This window comes from Balaenoptera borealis (genome assembly GCF_965194805.1).
Source record: "Balaenoptera borealis genome assembly, chromosome: 3".
Taxonomy (NCBI): domain Eukaryota; kingdom Metazoa; phylum Chordata; class Mammalia; order Artiodactyla; family Balaenopteridae; genus Balaenoptera; species Balaenoptera borealis.
Genome location: NC_138866.1, coordinates 176109719 through 176134665, shown reverse-complemented (window position 1 = coordinate 176134665; position 24947 = coordinate 176109719). Strand labels below are relative to the sequence as shown.

At 39.5% G+C, this 24947-nt stretch overlaps 1 protein-coding gene and 1 long non-coding RNA gene across 3 annotated transcripts in view; both read right to left on the bottom strand.

The window, feature by feature from the left end:
• The window catches only part of LOC309625729, a 553067-nt gene that overhangs the window by 594 nt on the left and 527526 nt on the right, over nucleotides 1-24947 (bottom strand). The gene's annotated exons all lie outside the window — the stretch shown is intronic.
• LOC309625679 (coiled-coil domain-containing protein 3-like) overlaps nucleotides 3538-24947 on the bottom strand; it is a 63773-nt gene continuing 42363 nt past the window's right edge. Inside the window, exons 3-4 of one of the 2 annotated variants that reach the window (XM_082385743.1) lie at nucleotides 12824-12896; nucleotides 3538-3672 (exon numbers count right to left, since the gene is read on the bottom strand). In XM_082385743.1, coding sequence (XP_082241869.1) covers nucleotides 3652-3672; nucleotides 12824-12896 — 94 coding nt within the window. In that variant the 3' untranslated portion in view covers nucleotides 3538-3651. Of the gene's footprint in view, nucleotides 3673-12823; nucleotides 12897-16410; nucleotides 18751-24947 lie in introns of those variants that run through there. The other variant, XM_082385744.1, reaches the window with a different exon arrangement.

Sequence of the window (24947 nt, the reverse complement as noted above, 5' to 3'; positions counted from 1 at the left end):
CCTGGCTATTGTAAATAGAGCTGCAATGAACATTTTGGTACATGACTCTTTTTGAATTATGGTTTTCTCAGGGTATATGCCTAGTAGTGGGATTGCTGGGTCGTATGGCAGTTCTATTTTTAGTTTTTTAAGGAACCTCCATACTGTTCTCCATAGTGGCTGTATCAATTTACATTCCCACCAACAGTGCAAGAGTGTTCCCTTTTCTCCACACCCTCTCCAGCATTTATTGTTTGTAGATTTTTTGATGATGGCCATTCTGACTGGTGTGAGATGGTACCTCATTGTAGTTTTGATTTGCATTTCTCTAATGATTAATGATGTTGAGCATTCTTTTATGTGTCTGTTGGCCATCTGTATATCTTCTTTGGAGAAATGTCTATTTAGGTCTTCTGCCCATTTTTGGATTGGGTTGTTTGTTTTTTTGTTATTGAGCTGCATGAGCTGCTTGTAAATCTTGGAGATTAATCCTTTGTCAGTTGCTTCATTTGCAAATATTTTCTCCCATTCTGAGGGTTGTCTTTTGGTCTTGTTTATGGTTTCTTTTGCTGTACAAAAGCTTTTAAGTTTCATTAGGTCCCATTTGTTTGTGTTTTTATTTCCATTTCTCTAGGATCTGGGTCAAAAAGGATCTTGCTGTGATTTATGTCATAGAGTGTTCTGCCTATGTTTTCCTCTAAGAGTTTGATAGTGTCTGGCTTTACACTTAGGTCTTTAATCCATTTTGAGTTTATTTTTGTGTATGGTGTCAGGGAGTGTTCTAATTTCATACTTATACATGTACCTGTCCAATTTTCCCAGCACCACTTATTGAAGAGGCTGTCTTTTCTCCACTGTATATGCTTGCCTCCTTTATCAAAAATAAGGTGACCATATGTGCGTGGGTTTATCTCTGGGCTTTCTATCCTGTTCCATTGATCTATATTTCTGTTTTTGTGCCAGTACCAAACTGTCTTGATTACTGTAGCTTTGTAATATAGTCTGAAGTCAGGGAGCCTGATTCCTCCAGCTCCATTTTTCGTTCTCAAGATTGCTTTGGCTATTCGGGGTCTTTTGTGTCTCCATACAAATTGTGAAATTTTTTTTCTAGTTCTGTGAAAAATGCCAGTGGTAGTTTGATAGGGATTGCATTGAATCTGTAGATTGCTTTGGGTAATAGAGTCATTTTCACAATGTTGATTCTTCCAATCCAAGAACATGGTATATCTCTCCATCTATTTGTATCATCTTTAATTTCTTTCATCAGTGTCCTATAATTTTCTGCATACAGGTCTTTTGTCTCCTTAGGTAGGTTTATTCCTAGATATTTTATTCTTTTTGTTGCAGTGGTAAACGGGAGTGTTTTCTTAATTTCACTTTCAGATTTTTCATCATTAGTATATAGGAATGCAAGAGATTTCTGTGCATTAATTTTGTATCCTGCTACAGGTGATAAATATCTTAACTAGCTTGATTGTGGTAAACATTTCATGATGTATCTATACATATATGAAAACATCATGTACACCCTAAATATATAAAATTTTTATTTTTAAATTATTCCTCAGTAAAGCTGGGAGAAAAATGTGTCCGTAGGGATGTACCCTTCTCACCACAGGACATGATTTTATACCATTAAATTGAATTATTGAACCCAAGTTGAGGCAGGAAAATTCTAAGACAGCTCCCACAGATCCCCAACTCCTGGTATTTATGTTCTTTGTGTTGTCCTCCCTTTGGGTGTGTGTAGGACCTTGTGACTTCATTCTAACCAATGGAATATTGTAAAGGTGATGGGATATGACTTTCTTGATTAGGTTACACAACACTGTAACTTACATCTTACTTGTGGACTTTCTCTGCTGCCCTCTTGGCTTGTATGCTTTGAAGTAAACAGTCATGCTGGAGCAGCCCACATGGCAAGGAATTGAGGGCAGCCGCCAGCCAACAGCCAGCTAGGAACCAAGGGCCTCAGTTCAACAGCCTACAAGGAACCAATCTTACCAACAACCATGTGAGCCTGGAAATAAAGTCGAGCCTTCAGATAAGACCCCAGTCCCAGCTAGCTCCTCAATTTGCAGCCTCGTGATAGTCCCTGAAGCAGAGAACCCAGCTAAGCCATGCCCAGACTCCATGGAAAATGTGAGATAATAAATGCGTCTTTCTTTGAGGCAATAAAACAATGTGCATGTGCTATCTCACAGTTTTACTCACTAGTAATTACACAATTATTACTAAGTGTGTGGTACTTTGTTACATAGCAATAGATGGCTAATATATCAGTCTAAACTATTTGCATTTGGATCAGTTTACCGATGTTCGGAGGTGCTCCAGGTACCTCAATGTTTATCTTCTTACCCAGGGGGCTCCCCAAGATAATTACTCCTGAAGCGTTTAGTCTGAAGATACCTATTTTACCTTCAGAGCAGTGACTTCTCAATTCTTGCTGCATATTATCATCACAGGGAAGGTATTTTGTTTTGCTTATAGATATTCCCTATTTGGTAAGATATTGTTCTAATGGGGTTTTGTTTACTATTTTATATATTTTCACATTACTTAAGAGGAGAAGCTTCAGGGTTTCCTCTTGACCTTCCTTGCCATACTAGCCTTAACTGCATGCATGGTTCAGGGATCCAATGTGGGCATCTGACAGGTGCCAAGAATGTCTATTCCAACTACATACTTGGGAGCTGGGGAAAGTAAACACAGAATGGGTTCACAGACCCATGAGAATTACTGTGACAGGGACTTGGGCCAGAATACCATTTACTATGAGACACCCCCCTCCCCCAATAAGCATCTCCTCTGACTGTTAGCTCAGGGATAGCTCAGTGCCATCATCAAATCCTATTCAGGTTTTAGGATTTCCCTTTCTCTGGTGCACATTTACACTAGTGAGCACCTGTAGACACTAGGAAGATTTATCACATCCTGTAATGTTACCACAGGGTTTTCTTCAGGGCTTCTGATCTCCCCTTTAATCAAGGGCTCTATGAACTCTCTCAGGCCTTGGAACCAGTTGAAGGGCCATGACTAACGTATAAGTAGAGACTCAAGGCAGGCCTCTGTTTCATGTATATATTGGGGTGGCCAAAAAGTTCGTTTGGGTTTTTCCCATACGTTTTTTTTTTTTTTAATCCCCCCCCCCCCGTTTTTTTTTTCTGTTTTTGTTTTTTCACACACACACACTGTATTTTATTTTTACAAGAGATAAATAGACTGACACCAAGCACTGTAAATGGATGACCACAACAAAAGCAACAATGATTGCAATTACCAAACACGAGACACACTCATACTATGTCATAATGTTGACATTCAGTCCAGTAATCCTCCACTGTAACAGCACCTTTACTTTGCAGTGAAAATTGATTTGTATATTCTTTGCCTCTGAGTCCTTGCGGGTTTTTTTTTTTTAATTCAAACAGAAAGTCACAAAAATTATAATCATCCTCATCAGTTCACTCAGTCCCATGTAATTAATTTTTTTTTTCATCTTGATCTTTTGTTAGCACTTTTATGAGTTCATCAGTTTTTCATTAGAGTTCTGAAAATGCTTCTTCATTCAGTTCAGCAGTATGGTCAGTTACCAGAAACCTATACTTGTCAGTCTTTTCCATGAATTCCTTGAAGATGAAACCCTTTCATAGGAAGATTTTTGCGAAAGCATCAGAGTACACCCAGAACTGTCTGTAAATGACAAAAGACATAAAAATGACCACGGTTAAAGATTTGATGAAAGTTCATAATAATGCAATTGACAAGGAAATTTAGTTATTTCTGAGATATACATTTTAAAGTAATAACTAGAATTATGACTTATAACGTTATACCAGAACATATAAGATTTTTAGAAATTTCATGTAATGTCTGAAACATTTATATTAACATATTTCCATACAAATAACCCAAAGAAAGTTTAGTATCAGTTTTTTTTTTTAAACTTTTTTTTTTTTTTGAAATTCACGGTCTTTTATTTATTTATTTATGACTGTGTTGAGTCTTCGTTTCTGTGCGAGGGCTTTCTCTAGTTGCGGCAAGTGGGGACCACTCTTCATCGCGGTGCACGGGCCTCTCACCATCGCGGCCTCTCTTGTTGCGGAGCACAGGCTCCAGACGTGCAGGCTCAGTAATTGTGGCTCACGGGCCCAGTTGCTCTGTGGCATGTGGGATCTTCCCAGACCAGGCCTCGAACCCGTGTCCCCTGCATTGGCAGGCAGATTCTCAACCACTTCGCCACCAGGGAAGCCCAGTATCAGTTGTTTTTTTCTTTGTTTTTTTATACTGCAGGTATATACTTATTCTTATTAGTCATCAATTTTATACACATCAGTGTATACATGTCAATCCCAATCGCCCACTTCAGCACACCACTATCCCCACCCCCCTGCATTTCCCCCCCTTGGTGTCCATACGTTTGTTCTCTACATCTGTGTCTCAACTTCTGCCCTCCAAACCGGTTCATCTGTACCATTTTTCTAGGTTCCACATACGTGCGTTAATATACGATATTTGTTTTTCTCTGACTTACTTCACTCTGTATGACAGTCTCTAGATCCATCCACGTCTCAACAAATGACTCAATTTCGTCCCTTTTTATGGCTGAGTAATATTCCATTGTATAAATGTACCACTTCTTCTTTATCCATTCGTCTGTTGATGGGCATTTAGGTTGCTTACATGACCTGGCTATTGTAAATAGTGCTGCAGTGAACAATGGGGTGCATGTGTCTTTTTGAATTATGGTTTTCTCTGGGTATAAGCCCAGTAGTGGGATTGATGGATAATATGGTAATTCTATTTTTAGTTTTTTAAGGAACCTCCATACTGTTCTCCTTGTGGCTGTATCAATTTACATTCCCACCAACAGTGCAAGAGGGTTCCCTTTTCTCCACACCCTCTCCAGCATTTGTTGTCTGTAGATTTTCTGATGATGCCCATTCTAACTGGTGTGAGGTGATACCTCATTGTAGTTTTGATTTGCATTTCTCTAATAATTAGTGATGTTGAGCATCTTTTCATGTGCTTCTTGGCCATCTGTATGTCTTCTTTGGAGAAATGTCTATTTAGGTCTTCTGCCCATTTTTGGATTGGGTTGTTTGTTTCTTTAATATTGAGCTGCATGAGCTGTTTATATATTTTGGAGATTAATCCTTTGTCTGTTGATTCATTTGCGAATATTTTCTCCCATTCTGAGGGTTGTCTTTTCGTCTTGTTTATGGTTTCCTTTGCTGGGCAAAAGCTTTGAAGTTTCATTAGGTCCCATTTGTTTATTTTTGTTTTTATTTCCATTACTCTAGGAGGTGGATCAAAAAAGATCTTGCTGGGATTTATGTCAAAGAATGTTCTTCCTATGTTTTCCTCTAAGAGTTTTATAGTGTCCAGTCTTACATTTAGGTCTCTAATCCATTTTGAGTTTATTTTTGTGTATTGTGTTAGGGAGTGTTCTAATTTCATTCTTTTACATGTAGCTGTCCAGTTTTCCCAGCACCACTTATTGAAGAGACTGTCTTTTCTCCATTGTATATCTTTGCCTCCTTTGTCATAGATTAGTTGACCATAGGTGTGTGGGTTTATCTCTGGGCTTTCTATCTTGTTCCATTGATCTATGTTTCTGTTTTTGTGCCAGTGCCATATTGTCTTGATTACTGTAGCTTTGTAGTATAGTCTGAAGTCAGGGAGTCTGATTCCTCCGGCTCCGTTTTTTTCCCTCAAGACTGCATTGGCTATTCAGGGTCTTCTGTGTCTCCATACAAATTTTAAGATTATTTGTTCTAGTTCTGTAAAAAATGCCATTGGTAATTTGATAGGGATTGCATTGAATCTGTAGATTGCTTTGGGTATTATAGTCATTTTCACAATATTGATTCTTCCAGTCCAACAACATGGTATATCTCTCCATCTGTTGGTATCATCTTTAATTTCTTTCATCAGTGTCTTATAGTTTTCTGCATACAGGTCTTTTGTTTCCCTAGGTAGGTTTATTCCTAGGTATTTTATTCTTTTTGTTGCAATGGTAAATGGGAGTGTTTCCATAATTTGTCTTTCAGATTTTTCATCGTTAGTGTATAGGAATGCAAGAGATTTCTGTGCATTAATTTTGTATCCTGCAACTTTACCAAATTCATTGATTAGCTCTAGTAGGTTTCTGGTGGCATTTTTAGGATTCTCTATGTATAGTATCATGTCATCTGCAAACAGTGACAGTTTTACTTCTCTTTTCTGATTTGTATTCCTTTTATTTCTTTTTCTTCTCTGATTGCCATGGCTAGGACTTCCAAAACTATGTTGAATAATAGTGGTGAGAGTGGACATCCTTGTCTTGTTCCTGATCTTAGAGGAAATGCTTTCAGTTTTTCACCATTGAGAACGATGTTGGCTGTTGGTTTGTTGTATATGGCCTTTATTATGTTGAGGTAGGTTCCCTCTATGCCCACTTTCTGGAGAGTTTTTATCATAAATGGGTGTTGAATTTTGTCAAAAGCTTCTTCTGCATCTATTGCGATGATCATATGGTTTTTATTCTTCAATTTGTTAATATGGTTTATCACATTGATTGATTTGTGTATATTGAAGAATCCTTGCATCCCTGGGATAAATCCCACTTGACCATGGGGTATGATCCCTTTAATGTGTTGTTGGATTCTGTTTGCTAGTATTTTGTTGAGGATTTTTGCATCTATATTCATCAGTGATATTGGTCTGTAATTTTCTTTTCTTGTAGTATCTTTGTCTGGTTTTGGTATCAGGGTGATTGATGGTGGCCTTGTAGAATGAATTTTGGAGTGTTCCTTCCTCTGCAATTTTTTGGAAGAGTTTGAGAAGGATGGGTGTTAGCTCTTCTCTAAATGTTTGATAGAATTCACCTGTGAAGCCATCTGGTCCTGGACTTTTGTTTGTTGGAAGATTATTAATCAGTTTCAATTTCATTACTTGTGATTGGTCTGTTCATATTTTCTGTTTCTTCCTGGTTCAGTCTTGGAAGGTTATACCTTTCTAAGAATTTGTCCATTTCTTCCAGGTTGTCCATTTTATTGGCATAGAGTTGCTTGTAGTAGTCTCTTAGGATGCTTTGTATTTCTGCAGTGTCTGTTGTAACTTCTCCTTTTTCATTTCTAATTTTATTGATTTGAGTCCTCTCTCTCTTTTTCTTGATGAGTCTGGCTAATGGTTTATCAATTTTGTTTATCTTCTCAAAGAACCAGCTTTTAGTTTTATTGATCTTTGCTATTGTTTTCTTTGTTTCTATTTCATTTATTTCTGCTCTGATCTTTATGATTTCTTTCCTTCTGCTAACTTTGGGTTTTGTTTGTTCTTCTTTCTCTAGTTCCTTTAGGTGTAAGGTTAGATTGTTGAGATTTTTCATGTTTCTTGAGGTAGGCCTGTATAGCTATAAACTTCCCTCTTAGCACCCCGCCCCCCGCCTCTCCGGGAGACCCTCCAATACTAGCAGGTAGGTCTGTTTCAGTCTCCCCTGGGGCCACTGCTCCTTCCCTTGTGTCCCGATGCACACACTACTTTGTGTGTGCCCTCCAAGAGTGCAGTCTCTGTTTCCCCCAGTCCTGTCGAAGTCCTGCAATCAATTCCCACTAGGCTTCAAAGTCTGATTCTCTAGGAATTCCTCCTCCCGTTGCCGGACCCCCAGGTTGGGAAGCCTGACGTGGGGCTCAGATCCTTCACTCCAGTGGGTGGACTTCTGTGGTATAAGTGTTCTCCAGTCTGTGAGTCACCCACCCAGCAGTTATGGGATTTGATTTCACTGTGATTGCGCCCCTCCTACCGTCTCATTGTGGCTTCTCCTTTGTCTTTGGATGTGGGGTATCTTTTTTGGTGAGTTCCAGTGTCTTCCTGTCAATGATCATCCAGCAGCTAGTTGTGATTCTGGTGTTCTCGCAAGAGGGAGTGAGAGCACGTCCTTCTACTCCGCCATCTTGGTTCCTTTTTCTTTCCATATGATCTTACAGAAAATCCCGAATGAAGTTTTTGGCCAACCCAAATATTTATATGTACATATTTTAGTAGGAGGTCCATCAACTTCTCAGTCCTGGGAACTCCATGTTCAATCATTTGGATGGCCTCTTTGGTCATGCTTTCTTTTGGTTAAACACACATTTTTTTCTCTTGAAGATGAGCACTGTGACATGGCCTTTGCACCCTAGGACCCCATTCTACACTGAAATCACAGGACTAGTTCAATGGCATCTCCCACATTCATCTCTCACCTTCTGAAGATGGCTTCACTTTTAAGGACAGTGACGCTAAAGACTTTTTCATTTTCGTTTTCTTTTTTCACAGCTTTATTGAGATATATTGACATACAACATTGTGTAAGTAAGTTTAAGGTGTACAATGTGTTGAACTGATACACTTACATATTGCAAAATGATTACCACCATGGTGTTAGCGAACACCTCCATCACTTCACATATATACTATTACATTTTTGTGGTGAAAACATTTAAAATATACTCTTTTAGCAACTTTCACATATATAATACAGTATTATCTGTAATCACCATGCTGTACACTTCAGATCCCCAACTTATTCATCTTATAACTGGAAGTTTGTTTGACCAACATTTCTCCATTCATTCCCCCCACCCTCCCAGCCCCTGGTAACAACCATCCTAGACTGTTTCTATGAAATTGAATTTTTGGACTTAACGTATAGGTGATATTATACAGTAGCTGTCTTTCTCTGATTTATCACAATTAGCATAATGCCCTCAAGGTCCATCTATGTTGTTGCAGAAGGCAGATTTCCTTCTTTCTCATGGCTGAATATTATTCGTGTGTGTGTGTACATACCATATCTTCTTAATCCATTCATCCATGGACATATACTTAGACTGCATATTTTGGCTATTGTGAATAATGTTGCAATGAACTTGGGAGTGCAGATATCTTTTCAAGATCCTGTTTTCATTTCCTTTGTATATACACCCAGAAGTGGGATTGCTGGATCATATGGTAGCTCTATTTTAAATTTTTGCACCAATTTGCATTCCCACCAACAATGCTCAAAGATTACCTTCTCTCGTCCTCTTTGCTAACACTTGTTCTCTCTTGTCTTTTTGATGATAGCCATTCTAACAGGTATGAGGTGACATCTCACTGTGGTTTTGATTTGCATTTCTCTGATGATTATTGATGTTCAGCTCTTTTCATATAACTGTTGGCCATCTGTATGTCTTCTTTAGAAAAATATCTATTCAGATCTGCTGCACATTTTTTAATTTTTTTTTTTTTTTTACTATTGAATAGTGTGAGTTACATATAAAATTTGGATATTAACCCCTTATCAGAAATGTGGTTTGCCAATATTTTCTCCCATTCAGTAGGTTGTCTTTTCACTCTATGGATTGTTTTCCTTACTGTGCAGAAGCTTTTTAGTTTCGTGCAATCCCATTTGTCTATTTTTGCTTTGGTTGTCTTGCTTTTAATCACACCATGAAAGTACTGCACAGACAATGTCAAGAAAAATTTCCCCTATAATTTCTTCTAAGAGTTTTACGGTTTCAGGTCTTACATTCAAGTCTTTAGTCCATTTTGAATTAAATTTTGTATCAGGTGTGAAATAAGGGTCCAATTTCATTCTTCTGTATGTGGTTATCTAGTTTTTGCCAACACCATTTATTGACGAGACTATCTTTTTCCCATTATGTATTCTTGGCACCTTGTCAAAGATCAATCGACTGTAAATGCATGAATTTACTTCTGGACTCTCAATTCTGTTCAATTGGTCTAAATATCTGTTCTTATGCTAATACCATACTGCTTTGATTACTATAGCTTTGTAATATACTTTGAAATCACACAATGTGATGCCTCCAGCTTGTGTTCTTGCACAAGATTGCCTTGGCTATTCAGGTCTTTTGTGGTTTCATACACATTTTAGGATTGTTCTATTTCTGTGGAAAACACCACTGGAATTTTGAGAGAAATTGCATTGAATCTATAGGTCACTTTGGGAAGTGTGGACATTTGAGCAGTATAAATTCTTCCAGTCCCAAAGCACAGAATATATTTCCATTTATTTGTGTCTTCACTTCCTTTCATTGATGTCTTATAGTTTTCAGTGTACAGATCTTTTGCCTCCTTGGTTAAAGATATTCCTAGGCATTTTATTCTTTTTGATGCAAATATAAATGGGATTGTTTTCTTAATTTCTATTTCTGATAGTTTGTTTTTAGTGTATAGAAAGACAACTGATTTTTTGGAGATATAATTGACATATAACATATTAGTTTTAGGTGTCCAACATAATGATTTCATATATATATATATTATGAAAGGATTACAACAGTAAGTTTAGTCAACATCCATCACCAGACATAGTCGCAGTTTTTTTCTTGTGATGAGAACTTTTAAGAACTACTCTCTTGGCGACTTTCAAATATACAATATAGTACTGTTAACTAGAGTCACATGTTGTACATTACATCCCCAGGACTTGTTTATCTTACAGCTGGAATTTTGTGCATTTTACCACTTTCATCCATTACAACCACCACCTACCTTTGGCAGCCACCAATTTATTCTCTGTATCTATCTTTTAAAATTTAGATTCAACATATAAATGATAACATATGGTATTTATCTTTCTCTGATTTATTTCACTTAGCATTATGCCCTCAAGGTCCATCTGTGTTGACCCACATCGCAAGATGGTGAGATTTCCTTCTTTTTTTAAATGGCTGAATAATATTCCATTGTGTGTGTGTGTGTACACACACACACACACGTGTATATATACATGCATATGCATATATATATACAGTTTCTTTATCCATCCGTCCATTGATGGACTCTGGTTGTTCCCATATCTTGGCTGTTGTAAACAATGCTGCAATGAACATGGGCATGCAGGTATCTTTTCAAAATAGCGATTTTGTTACTTTCAGATAAATATCCAGAAGTGGGATTGCTGGATTATGTGGTAGTTTTATGTTTAATTTTTTGAGGAACCTCTCTGTTTTCTATAGTGGCTGCACCCATTTACACTCCTGCCAACAGTGCACAAGGGTTCCCTTTTCTCCACATCCTTGCCAACATTTGTAATTTTTATCTTTTTGATAATAGTCATTCTAACAGGTGTGAGGTGATATCTTGTGGTTTTGATTTGCATTTCTCTGATGATTAGTGATGTTGAGTACCTTTTTATGTATCTGTCAGCCATTTGTATGTCTTCTTTGGAAAAACGTCTATTTAGATCCTCTGTACGTATGTTAATCTGATTTTTTTATTGTATTGAGTTGTATGAGTTCTTTATATTTTTTGGATATTAACCCATTATCAGATGTATGATTTCCAGATATTTTCTTCCATTCCACTGGGTGCCTTTTCATTTCATTGATGGCTTCCTTTGTCGTGCAAAATATTTTTAGCTTGATGTAGTCTCACTTGTTTATATTAGCTTTTGTTGCTTTTGTTTTTGGGATCAAATCTAAAAAAACTTTGCCAATACCGATGCCAAGGAGCTTACCCCTTAGGTTTGTTTTTTTTTTTTTAATAAATTTATTTATTTATTTATTTTTAATTTTGGCTCCGTTGAGTCTTTGTTGCTGCACGCAGGCTTTCTCTAGTTGTGGTGAGTGGGGGCTACTCTTCCTTGCAGTGCACAGGCTTCTCATTGTGGTGGCCTCTCCTGCTGCAGAGCACGGGCTCTTGGCATGTGGGCTTCGGTAGTTGTGGTATGCAGGCTCAGTAGTTGTGGCGCATGGGCTTAGTTGCTCTGCGGCATGTGGGATCTTCCCAGACCAGGGCTTGAACCTGTGTCCCCCAGGCAGATTCTTAACCACTGCCCCACCAGGGAAGTCCCTATTTGTGTCCTCTTTTATTTCTTTCATCAGTATCTTTTAGTTTTCTGAGTATAGGTCTTTTGCCTCCTTAGGTAGGTTTATTCCTAGGTATTTTATTCTTTCTGATGGGATGGGAAATGGGATTGTTTCCTTAATTTCTCTTTCTGATCTTCTGTTGTTTGTTAGTGTATAGGAATGCAAGAAATTTATGTGTATTAATTTTGTATCCTGCAACTTTACTGAATTATTGATGAGCTCTAGTAGTTTTCTGGTAGCATCTTTAGGATTTTCTGTGTATAGTATCATGTCATCTGCAAACAGTGACAATTTTACTTCTTTTCCAATTTGGATTCCTTTTATTTCTTTTTCTTCTCTGATTGCCTAGATTAGGACTTCCAAGACTATGTTGAATAATAGTGGTGAGAGTGGACATCCTTGTCTTGTTCCTGATCTTAAAAGAAATGCTTTCAATTTTTCACCATTGAGAATGATGTTCACTGTGGGTTTATCATATATGGCCTTTATTATGTTGAGGTAAGTTCCCTCTAAGCCCACTTTCTGGATAGTTTTAATCATAAATTAGTGTTGAATTTTATCAAAAGCTTTTTCTCCATCTATTGAGATGATATTTTTATTCTTCAATTTGTTAATGTGGTGTATCACACTGATTGATTTGCAGATATTGAAAAATCCTTGCATCCCTGGGATAAATCCCACTTGATCATGGTATATGATCCTTTTAATGTATTGTTGGATTTGGTTTGCTATTATTGTGCTAGAGATTTTTGCATCTATGTTCATCAGTGATATTGGTCTATATTTTTTTTGTGGTATCTTTGTCTAGTTTTGGTATCAGGGTGATGATGGTGGCCTCACAGAATGAGTTTGGGAGTGTTCTGGAGAAAAGTCTCTTCAATAAGTGGTGCTGGGAAAACTGGACAACTACATGTAAAAGAATGAAATTAGAACATTCTCTAACACCACATACAAAAATAAACTCAAAATGGATTAAAGACTTAAAGGTAAGACTGGATACTTACTGGATACTGGAGGAAAACATAGGCAGAACACTCTTTGACATAAATTGCAGCAGTATCTTTTTGCATCCACCTCCTAGAGTAATGAAAATAAAAACAAAAGTAAAAAATGGGACCTAATTAAACTTAAAACCTTTTGCACAGCAAAGGAAACCATAAACAAAACGAAAAGACAACCCACAGAATGGGAGAATATATTTGCAAACTAAGTGACCAACAAGGGATTAATCTCCAAAATATACAAACAGCTCATGCAGCTCAATATCAAAAAAAACAAACAGCCCAATCAAAAATGGGCAGAAGATCTAAATAGACATTTCTCCAAAGAAGACATACACATGGCCAAAAAGCACATGAAAAGATGCTCAACATCACTAATTATTAGAGAAATGAAAATCAAAACTACAGTGAGGTATCACCACTCAGAATGGCCATCAATAAAAAAGTCTACAAACAGTAAATGCTGGAGAGGATGTGGAGAAAGGGAACCCTCCTGCACTGTTCATGGGAATGTAAATTGGTACACCCACTATGGAGAACAGTATGGAGATTCCTTAAAAAACTAAAACTAGAACTACCATATGATCCAGCAACCCCACTTCTGGGCATCTATCTGGAGAGGATCATAATTTGAAAAGATACATGCACCCCCAATGTTCCTGGCAGCACTATTTACAATAGCCAAGAACCTAAATGTCCATTGGCAGAGGAACGGATAAAGAAGATGTGGTACATGTATACAATAGAATATTACTCAGCCATAGAAAGACTGAAATAATGCCCATTTGCAGCAACATGGGTGGACCTACAGATTATCATCCTAAGTGAAGTAAGTCAGACAGAGAAAAACAAGTATCACATGATATCACTATAAGTGGAATCTAAACAAATGATACAAATGAACTTATTTACAAAACAGAAACAGACTCAGGGACTTTGAAAACAAACTTATGGTTACCAAAGGGGAAAGGTTGGGGGGGGGAGTAGGGATAAATTAGGAGTTTGGGATTAACATATACACACTACTATGTATAAAATAATCAACAAGGACCTTCTCTATAGCATAGGGAACTCTACTCAGTATTCTTTAATAACCTATATGGGAAAAGAATCTGAAAAAGAATGGATATATGTATAACTGAACCACTATGCTGGATACCTGAAACTAACAAAACATTGTAAATCAACTATACTCCTATATAAAATAAAAATTAAATAAAAAAAAAGATACTCCATGGTTTATCTTCCTACATGCTTATCAGTTTGTATACTGTTGATTCCCTGTTGGGGCAGGTCACTCTTCACTTTCTGCTTTCATTTAGCGATTTTGCCTATTAAGTTGTAATCTGGGTCCAAATCATTTTCCAGTAAAGCCAAAGCTTGAGGATCACCCAGCTGGAAGGGAAACTGGATCCACAGAGGGCCTTTAGCATATTTCCACGAAAGGGCTTTGCCTGCACTGAGGTGCAAATATGCGGATTCTGGAACCCTTTCTAGTCCTCACCAGATGGGCTGGAAGTGACTGTCTCTTTTGAAAAATTGAGTTTTTTGTTTCTTACCTAAGCCACCTTGGTTTCTAACAGAAAAAAAAAGATATTCTAACTATTTGTCACCCCTATCCAAAAGGACAGAGCTCCAGTGACCCAATAAGCAAATGACCAAAACCCCAAATAGAAAAATGCACAGGGAATATGGATAGTCCACACGCAGGGGAATGTAAATCTCTCTTAAATGGAGGAAAAGCTTAGGCCTACTCTTAATAATTGCAAAGTAGATCCACAATGAATTTTTTCGTTTCACAAAATCAAATTTTGATTTTACTCTTTGGTAAAATCAGAGTCAGGATTTGGGGAAATAGGCATTCTCATATACTGTGGGGTAGAGTGTAAACTTTGATAAAGAGAAATTTGTATCAAAATGAAAACTGCATATACCCTTTGATCTAGTCATTCTGGGACTTCATCTGATATATATACTCCCATGTGAGCAAATTACATGTGTGTGTGTGTGTGTGTGTGTATATTACAACTAACACTGTAATAAGAAGGTTGAGGAATGACATTAGCATCATGGCCATATAAAAAATATCCCTCACTCCCCTGTCCACCAACAAAAAGTTGGCATTTATCCATGAACAAAAGTGACTTTGAGAGAACTGTGGGGTCTACCAAGGGACCCAGGAGGAGCCTTGCCCACCCATGTATTGATGTCGACAGACATCAGTCCTGGCTGTGGACCCTACAGTGGTCTGTGAGCTGCCTCCAGCCCCTCTCAGGCAAAGGACCTCAACAAGTATTTCTCCAAAGAAGATATACAAATGGCCAACAGATATATGAAAAGGTGCTATGTATCACTATTCATCAGGAAAACAAAAATCAAAACCATAATGAGATATCACTCACACCTGTTAGGATGATTCTCATCAAAAAAATAAGAGATAGGGTCCCAGTTCAAGACGGTGACCTAAGAGGATCCTGAGCTCACCTCCTGCCATGGACACACCAAATCTACAGCTACGTACAGAACTTCTTCCCCTGAAAGAAACCCCAAAACTAGCTGACTTCTACATATGAGGCAACAGAGAAAAAACCCACATTGTAGGAGGTAGGAGAAGCTGAGACAATCTCATCATAAACCTAATGCAACAACCTGCAATCAAGAGGGAACTGACAACTCTGAGCTTATCCCTGATGAGCAAAGGGGTTCAACCCCACATCAGGCACCCTAACTTTCAAGACCTGCACCTGAGAGGTGAGCCCTGAAATATCCAAGTTTGAAAGACACCAGGGCTTACATACATGAGATCCAGAGGCTATGAGTGAGCTGAGAAACAGTTCCTAAAGGGCTCACACAGACTCACCTGGCTACCCACCACAGCCCAGTGCAGAGGCAGCCAGCTGAAAAGCACCCAATTTGTTTATCTTAAAGCTTTGGCCTGAGGAGCAGACTTCTAACTGAACACACAACTAAAGGCCAACTGAAATGCTCTCCAAAGACTATGGCCAGCAGGTGCCACCATCATGCTTTCCCTCTGCCCACTCCAGGTCGTGGTGTCTCCAAGAAAGGGGCTTACGTATACACCTGACACCCTAGCCTTTGTGTCCGCCACCCAGAGAACACATCCTTTGATAGTGTGGCTCTTGTGGCCAATGGGCCTTGTCTTCATGGGTTCATCAGGATGGTATCAAACAAAGAAATAGTTCTTAACTGGCTATCATCATAGGGTTCAAAAGCAGAGGGAGCAGACAGAAATGCCCATCTCCCAGTCTTCTCCTGAAAGAGATGTATTTGAATGCTATAAAAGCTGCTGCCTGGGGGTCTGGCTTCCAATCAGCCTGAATCTAAGTGCTGACTGAAATCCTCCCCCTGGCAGGTCGGAACACACTCAACTCCTGGTTAAGAATAAAGTAGGCTTCTTGGACAATCACGAAGGTTTGAGAGACAACCAAGAGCTAGGGCAGAGTTGAACAATAAGATTCATCTCCTACACAAAGCCACTCCTTCAAGACTGGGAGAAGTAGTTGTTTTATCTAACATATACAAACCAACACAGAGTCAAGGAAAATGAAGAAACAGAGGAATACTGTTCCAAAGGAAAGAACAAGATAAAACCCCAGACAAAGGCCTTAATGAAATGGAGATAAGTAATCTGCCTGATAAAGAGCTCAAAAGATGGTGATAAAGATGCTCACTGATCTCAGGAGAACAATCCATGAATGAGAATTTCAACAGAGACTGAAAATATAAGAAAGTACCAAATAAAACTGACAGAGCTGAAGAATAACTGATCTGAAAAATATACAATAGAGGTGGTTCAGAAGACTAGATGAAGCAGAAAAAAGGATCACTGAACTCAAAGCCAGGGCAGTGGAACTCACCCAATCAGAACAGCAAAAAGAAAAAAGAATGAAGAAGTGTGAATGAAGGTAGTTTATGAAACAACATCAAGTAAAGGGATCCCAAAAGAGGAAGAAAGGGGCAGAAAACTCATTTGAAGAAATAATGGCTGAAAACTTCCCTAACCTAGATCCAGATCCAGGAAGCCCAGAGACTATTAAATGAGATGAACCCAAAGGAAGATACATTGTAATTCAAGTATCAAAAGTTAAAGACAAGGAGAGAATCTTAAAAGCAACAAGAAAAAAACAATTTGTTATGTACAACGGAATCCTGCAGGACTATGAACAGATTTTTCAGCAGAAATTTTGCAGCCCAGAGGGTGTGGCGTGATATATAGATGTAAAGAGCTGAAAGAAAAAAACTGCCAACTAACAATACTCTACCCAGGAAAACTGTCCTTCAGAACTGAAGGAGAGATAAAGAGTTTTCTAGACAAGCAAAAGCAAAAGAAGTTCATCACCACTGGACCAGCCTTACAAGAAACGTTAAGAGGGAGTTATTCAAGCTGAAAAGAAAAGGTGATAATTAGTAATAAGAAAACATATGAAATTATGAATCTCACTGGTAAAGGTAAGTATACAGTAAAATTCAGAATAATCTAATTTCATAAAGGCAGTGGGGTGGTTAATCACTTATTAAGCCAGTAGGAAGGTTAAAAGAGAAAAGTAGTAAAAATAACTATATATAATTTGTTAATGGATACATAAAAGATGTATACTGTGACATCAAAAGCATTGGAAAATAAGTTATCAACTTAAAATGGACTGTTGTAAGTTGTTTTATATAAATCTCATTTATATAAAGTGAGTAGTTTTGCTTTGCTAACTACAAAGCAAAAACCTATAGTAGATACACAAAATATAAAGAGAAAAGACTAACCATACCACTACAGAAAATCATCAGACAGTAAAGAGAGCAAGAGAAGAAAGGAACAGAGGGATTACAAGACAACCAGAAAGAAATTAACAAAATGGCAATAAGTACATACCTATAAGTAATTACATTAAATGTAAAAGGACTAAAGTTTCCAATTAAAAGACAGACTGGCTGAATGGATATAAAAAATGACCCATCTATATGCTGCCTAAAAGAGATTCACTTCAGGGGAATTCCCTGATGGTCCAGTGGTTAGGACTCAGCATTTTCACTGCCAGGGCCTGGGTTTGATCCCTGGTTGGGGAACGAAGATCAAGCAAGCCGAGCAGCATGGGCAAAAAAATAAATAAAATATAAGAGACTCACTTCAGCTTTAAGGACACACAGAGACTAAAAGTAAAGGTATGGAAAAAGATATTCCACACAATGGAAAACAAAAGCAAGCTGGAGTAGCTGTATTTATACCTTAACAAACAAATGTCATTATATAATGATAAAGGACCAATTCATCAAGAGGATATAACATTTGTAAATATTTATGCACCTGACATAGGAACATCTAAATATTTAAAGCAAATATTAACAGATGGGAGAAATAGAGAGCAATACAGTAATATTAGGGGATTTCAGTACTCCCCCATCCACAATGAAGAGATCATACAGACAGAAAAATAAGGAAACATTGGGCTTAAGTCTATCTGGTCTAACATGTAGTTTAAAATTTACAGAACATTCCATCTGAAAGCAACAGAACATAGATTCCTCTCAAATGTACAGGAAACATTCTCCAGGACAGGTAATATGTTTGGTCACAAAACAAGTGTTAATAAATTAGAAGACTGAAATCTTGTCAAGCAGCTTTTCTGACTACAATGGTATAAAAGTAGAAATCAATTACAGAAGAAAACTGGAAAATTCACACATATATGGAGAATAAACATGCTCCTGAACAACCAAGGAGTCAAAAGAGAAGTCAAGGAATAATACATACCAAGGACTTCCCTGGGTTCAATCCCTGGTCGGGGAACTTGATCCCGCACGCATGCTGCAACTAAGAGTTTGCATGACACAACTAAGAAGCCCGCATGCCTCAACTAAAGATCCCGCATGCCACAACGAAGATCCTGAGTGCTACAACTAAGACCTGGCATAGCCTAAATAAATAAATAAATAAATAAATATTAAAAAAGAAATAATATATACCATAACTTATGGCATGCAATAGAATCTGTTGGAAGAGGGAAGTTCATAGTGATAAATGCCTACATGATGAAACAAGAAAGTCCATGAATAAACCTAATTTGACACCTCAAGGAACTAGAAAAAGAAAAAAATGAAGCCCAAAGTTAGTAGAAGGAAGGAAATAACAAAGATTGGAGCAGAATAAATGAAATAGAGACTAAAAAGACAATAGTGGGATTAGACCAAGATGGCAGAGTAGAAGGACCTTGTGTTCATCTCCTCTCACAAACACACCAAAATCACAACTGACTGCTAAACAACCATCAGTAAAAAAGACTGGAACCTACCAGAAAAAAAAAAACCCAAAAAACTTCTACAACTAAAGACATTACGGAGAAACCACAATAAGACAGCACTGGTGATATAATCAAATCCCATACCCCCCAGGTGGGTGACCCACAAACTGGTGAATAATTATAGTGCAGAGGCTCCCCCACAGGAGTGAGAGTTCTGAGCTTCATGTCAGCTCCCCAGCCTGGGGGTCTGGTACTAGGAAGAGGAGCCCCAAGAGCATTTGGCTTTGAAGACCAGTGGGGCTTAATTTCAGGAGCTCCACAGGACTGGGGGAAACAGATTTCACTGTTAAAGGTGTACAAAAATCTCACACTCAATGGGACAAAAAGCAAAAGCAGTAACTTCACAGAGCCTGGGACAGACATACCTGCTGGTCTTGGAGGGTCTCCAGGGGAGGAAAGGGGTGGCTGTGGCTCTCTCTGGGGACATAAAAGCTGGTGGCGGACATATTGGGGAGTATTCATGTGCCTGCGCTCTCCTGTAGGATGATATCTTGCTTGGGTCATTAGCACCAAGGCCTGGACCCACCCGACAGCCTGTAGGCTCCAGTGCTGGGACACCTCACGCCAAACAACTAACTGGGCAGGAACACAGCCCCACCCATCAGTAGAAAGGCTGCCTAAAGACTTCCTGAGACCACAGCCACTTCTAGCCATGCCCCTAGACGCAGCCCTGCCCACAAGAGGGCCAGGATGCAGCTCCACCCACCAGTGGGCAGGCACCAGCCCCTCACACCAGGAAGCCTGCACAAGCCTCTAGAACAGCCTCACCCACCAGGGGACAGACACCAGAAGCGAGGAAATTACAATCCTGAAGCCTACGTAATGGAGTCCGCAAACACAGGCCAGACCCTACCCTGGGACCAGCTGGCCCCTGGCCCTTGGGTAACAAGAGGGGACACACAGGACATCCCCTACAGAAGGCCACTTCTCCAAGGTCAAGAAACGTAACTAACCCACCACATACATAAAATACAAATAGAGATTTAAACAAAATGAGGTAGCAGAGGAATATGTTTCAGACAAAGGAACAACATAAAACCACAGAAGAACTAAGTAATGTGGACACAGGTGATCTACCTGAGAAAGAGTTCAGAGTAAAGATCATAAAGATGATCCAAGAACTCGGGAGAAGAATATGGATGCACAGAGCAAGAAGTTAGAAGTTTTTAAAGAAGTTAGAAAATATAAAGAAAAACCAGACTTGAAGAATATAATAACTGAAATGGAGCGCTAGAAGGAATCAACAGTAGAATAAATGAGGCAGAAGAATGGATCAGTGAGCTGAAAGAGTAGTGGAAATCAGTGTCACAGAACAAAGAAAAAAGAATGAAAAAAAAATGAGGACAATTTAAGAGACCTCTGGGATGACATCAAGTGCACTAATATTCACATTAGAGGGGTCCCAGAAGGAGAAAGAAAAGGCCTGAGAAAATATTTGAAGAGATAACAGCTGAAAACTTCCCTAGCCTGGGAAAGGAAACAGTCACCCAAGTCCAGGAGGTGCAGAGAGTCCCATACAGCAGTAGTTCCCAACCTTTTTGGCACCAGGGACCAGTTTTGTGGAAGACAGTTTTTCCATGGATGGGGATGGGGGATGGGGGTTGGGGGATGGTCAGGCAGTAACGCGAGTGATGGGCAGAGATGGGGGCAGCAGATGAAGCTTCGCTCGCTGGCCCGCCGCTCACCTCCTGCTGTGTGGCCCGGTTCCTAACAGGCCGCAGACTGATACTGGTCCGCAGCCTGGGGGTTAGGGACCCCCACCATACAGGATTAACCCAAAGAGGAACACACACAGGCACACAGTAATCAAATTGACAAAAATTAAAGACAAAGAGAGGATAGTAAAAGCAAAAAATAACACACAAGGGAATTCCAATAAAGTTATCAGCTGTTTTTTCAGCAGAAACTCTGCAGGCCAGAAGGGAGTGGCAGGACATATTTAAAATGATGAAAAGAAAACACCTACAACCAAGAATACTCTACCCAGCAAGACTCTCATTCAGATTTGACAGAGACATCAGAAGCTCTACAGATAAGCAAAAGCTAGAAGAGTTCAGCACGACCAAACCACCTTTACAACAAATTCTAAAGGAACTTCTTTAGATGGAAAAAAAAGGCCACGTCTAGAAGCAAGAAAATTATGAAATGGAAAGGTTCACCAGTAAAGGCTAACATACAGTAAAGGCAGGAACTCACCAACAGGTAAATTAATAGGGAAGTTAAAAGACGAAACTGGTAACATCAGGGGACCTTCAAGATGGTGGAGGAGTAAGATGTGGAGATCACCTTCCTCCCCACAAATACATCAGAAATACAGCTACATGTGGAACAGCTCCTATAGAACACCTACCGAATGCTGGCAGAAGGCCTCAGACCTCCCAAAAGGCAAGAAACTCCCCACGTACCTGGGTAGGGCAAAAGAAAAAAGAAAAAACAGAGACAAAAGAATAGGGACAGGACCTGCACCTCTGGGAGGGAGCTGTGAAGGAGGAAAAGTTTCCACACACTAAGAAGACCCTTCACTGGTGGAGACGGGGGTGGCGGGGGGGAAGCTTTGGAGCCACAGAGGAGAGCGCAGCAACAGGGGTGCAGAGGGCAAGGCGGAGAGATTCCCGCACAGAGGATCAGTGCCAACCAGCACTCACCAGCCCGAGAGGCTTGTCTGCTCACCCACTGGGGCGGATGGGGGCTGGGAGCTGAGGCTCGGGCGTCGGAGGTCAGATTGCAGGGAGAGGACTGGGGTTGGTTGCGTGAATGCAGCCTGAAGGGGGCTAGTGCGCCACAGCTAGCCGGGAGGGAGTCCGGGAAAAAGTCTGGACCTGCCTAAGAGGCAAGAGACTATTGTTTCGGGGTGCGTGAGGAGAGAGGATTAAGAGCACCGCCTAAACGAGCCCAGAGATGGGCAAGAGCTGCGGCTATCAGCGCAGACCCCAGAGAAGGGCATGAAACGCTAAGGGTGCCGCTGCCGCCACCAAGAAGCCTGTGTGCGAGCACAGGTCACTCTCCACACCTCCGCTCCTGGGAGCCTGTGCAGCCCGCCATTGCCAGGGTCCTGTGATCCAGGGACAACCTCCCCGGGAGAATACATGGTGCGCCTCAGGCTGGTGCAACATCACGCTGGCCTCTGCCGCCTGCAGGCTCACGCCACATCCGTACCCCTCCCTCCCCCCAGCCTGAGTGAGCCAGAGCCCCCTAATCAGCTGCTCCTTTAACCCTGTCCTGTCTGGGTGGGGAACAGACACTCTCAGGCGACCTACACACAGAGGCAAGGCCAAATCCAAAGCTGAACCCCGGGAGCTCTGCGAACAAAGAAGAGAAAGGGAAATCTCTCCCAGCTGCCTCAGGAGCAGCAGATTAAATCTCCACAATCAACTTGATGTACCTGCATCTGTGGAATACCTGAAAAGAACGAATCATCCCAAAATTGAGGCAGTGGACTTTGGGAGCAACTGTAGACTTGAGTTTTGCTTTCTGCAAATGTCTAACTTGTTTCTGGTTTTATGTTTATCTTAGTTTAGTAATTAGAGTTTATTATCATTGGTAGATTTGTTTATTGATTATTGGTTGCTCTCTTCCTCTTTTCCCTATATATAGTTATATATATATTTTTCCTTTTTCTCTTTTTGTGAGTGTGTATACCTCTTTGTATGATTTTGTCTGAATAGCTTTGCTTTTACCATTTGTCCTAGGGTTCTGTCAGGTTTTTTTTTTCTTTTTCAGTATAGTTTTTAGTGCTTGTTATCATTGGTGGATTTGTTTTTTGGTTTGGTTGCTCTCTTCTTTCTTTCTTTTTTCTTTTTCTTCTTTTTTTATTACTTTTAAGTTTTTTTATTTTTAATAATTATTTTTCATTTTAATAACTTTATTTTATTTTTTCTTTCTTTTTTTCCCCTTTTCTTCTGAGCTATGTGGCTGACAGTGTCTTGGTGCTCCAGCTGGGTGTCAGGCCTGTGCCTCTGAGGTGGGAGAGCTGAGTTCAGGACATGGGTCCACCAGAGACCTCCCGGCTCCACATAATATCAAACAGCAAAAGCTCTCTGAGAAATCTCCATCTCAACGCTAAGACCCAGATCCACTCAATGACCAGCAAACTACAGTGCTGGACACCCTATGCTAAACAACTAGCAAGACAGGAATACAACCTCACCCATTAGGAGAGAGGCTGCCTAAAATCATAAGGTCACAGACACCCCCAAACATACCATTAGACATGGTCTTGCCCACCAGAAAGACAAGATCCAGCCTCATCCACCAGAACACAGGCACTAGTCCCCTCCACCAGGAAGCCTACACAACCCACTGAACCAACCTTAGCCACTGGGGGCAGACACCAAAAACAACGGGATCAACAAACCTGCAGCCTGTGAAAAGGAGACCCCAAACACAGTAAGTTAAGCAAAATGAGAAGACAAAGAAATACACAGCAGATGAAGGAGCAAGGTAAAAACCCACCAGACCAAACAAATGAAGAGGAAAAAGGCAGTCTACCCGAAAAAGAATTCAGAGTAATGATAGTAAAGATGACCAAAATCTTGGAAATAAAATGGAGAAAATACAAGAAACGTTTAACAAGGACCTAGAAGAACTAAAGAGCAAACAATGATGAACAACACAATAAATGAAATTTAAAATTCTCTAGAAGGAATCAACAGCAGAATAACTGAGGCAGAAGAACGGATAAGTGACCTGGAAGATAAAATAGTGGAAATAACTACTGCAGAGCAGAGTAAAGAAAAAAGAATGAAAAGAATTGAGGACAGTCTCAGAGACCTCTGGGACAATATTAAACACAACAACATTCGAATTATAGGGGTCCCAGAAGAAGAAGAGAAAAGGAAAGGGACTGAGAAAATATTTGAAGAGATTATAGTTGAAAACTTCCCTACTATGGGAAAGGAAATAGTTAATCAAGTCCAGGAAGCACAGAGTCCCATACAGGATAAATCCAAGGAGAAAAACGCCAAGACACATATTAATCAAACTCTCAAAAATTAAATACAAAGAAAAAATATTAAAAGCAGCAAGGGAAAAGGAACAAAATAACATACAAGGGAATCCCCATAAGGCTAACAGCTGATCTTTCAGCAGAAACTCTGCAAGCCAGAAGGCAGTGGCAGGATATATTTAAAGTGATGAAAGGGAAAAACGTACAACCAAGATTACTCTACCCAGCAAGGATCTCATTCAGATTCAATGGAGAAATCAAAACATTTACTGACAAGAAAAAGCTAAGAGAATTCAGCACCACCAAACCAGCTTTACAACAACTGCTAAAGGAACTTCTCTAGGCAGGAAACACAAGAGAAGGAAAAGACCTACAATAACAAACCCAAAACAATTAAGAAAATAGTAATAGGAACATACATACTAATAATTACCTTAAATGTAAATGGATTAAATGCTCCAACCAAAAGACATAGACAGGCGGAATGGATACAAAAACAAGACCCATACAAATGCTGTCTACAAGACATCCAGTTCAGACCTAGGGACACATACACACTGAAAGTGAGGGGATGGAAAAAGATATTCCATGCAAATGGAAATCAAAAGAAAGCTGGAGTAGCAATTCTCATATCAGACAAAATAAACTTTAAAATAAAGACTATTACAAGAGACAAAGAAGAACACTACATAATGATCAAGGGATCAATCCAAGAAGATGATATAACAATTGCAAATATTTATGCACCCAACATAGGAGCACCTCAATACATAAGGCTAATGCTAACAGCCATAAAAGGGGAAATGGACAGTAACACAATCATAGTAGGGGACTTTAACACCCCACTTTCACCAATGTACAGATCATC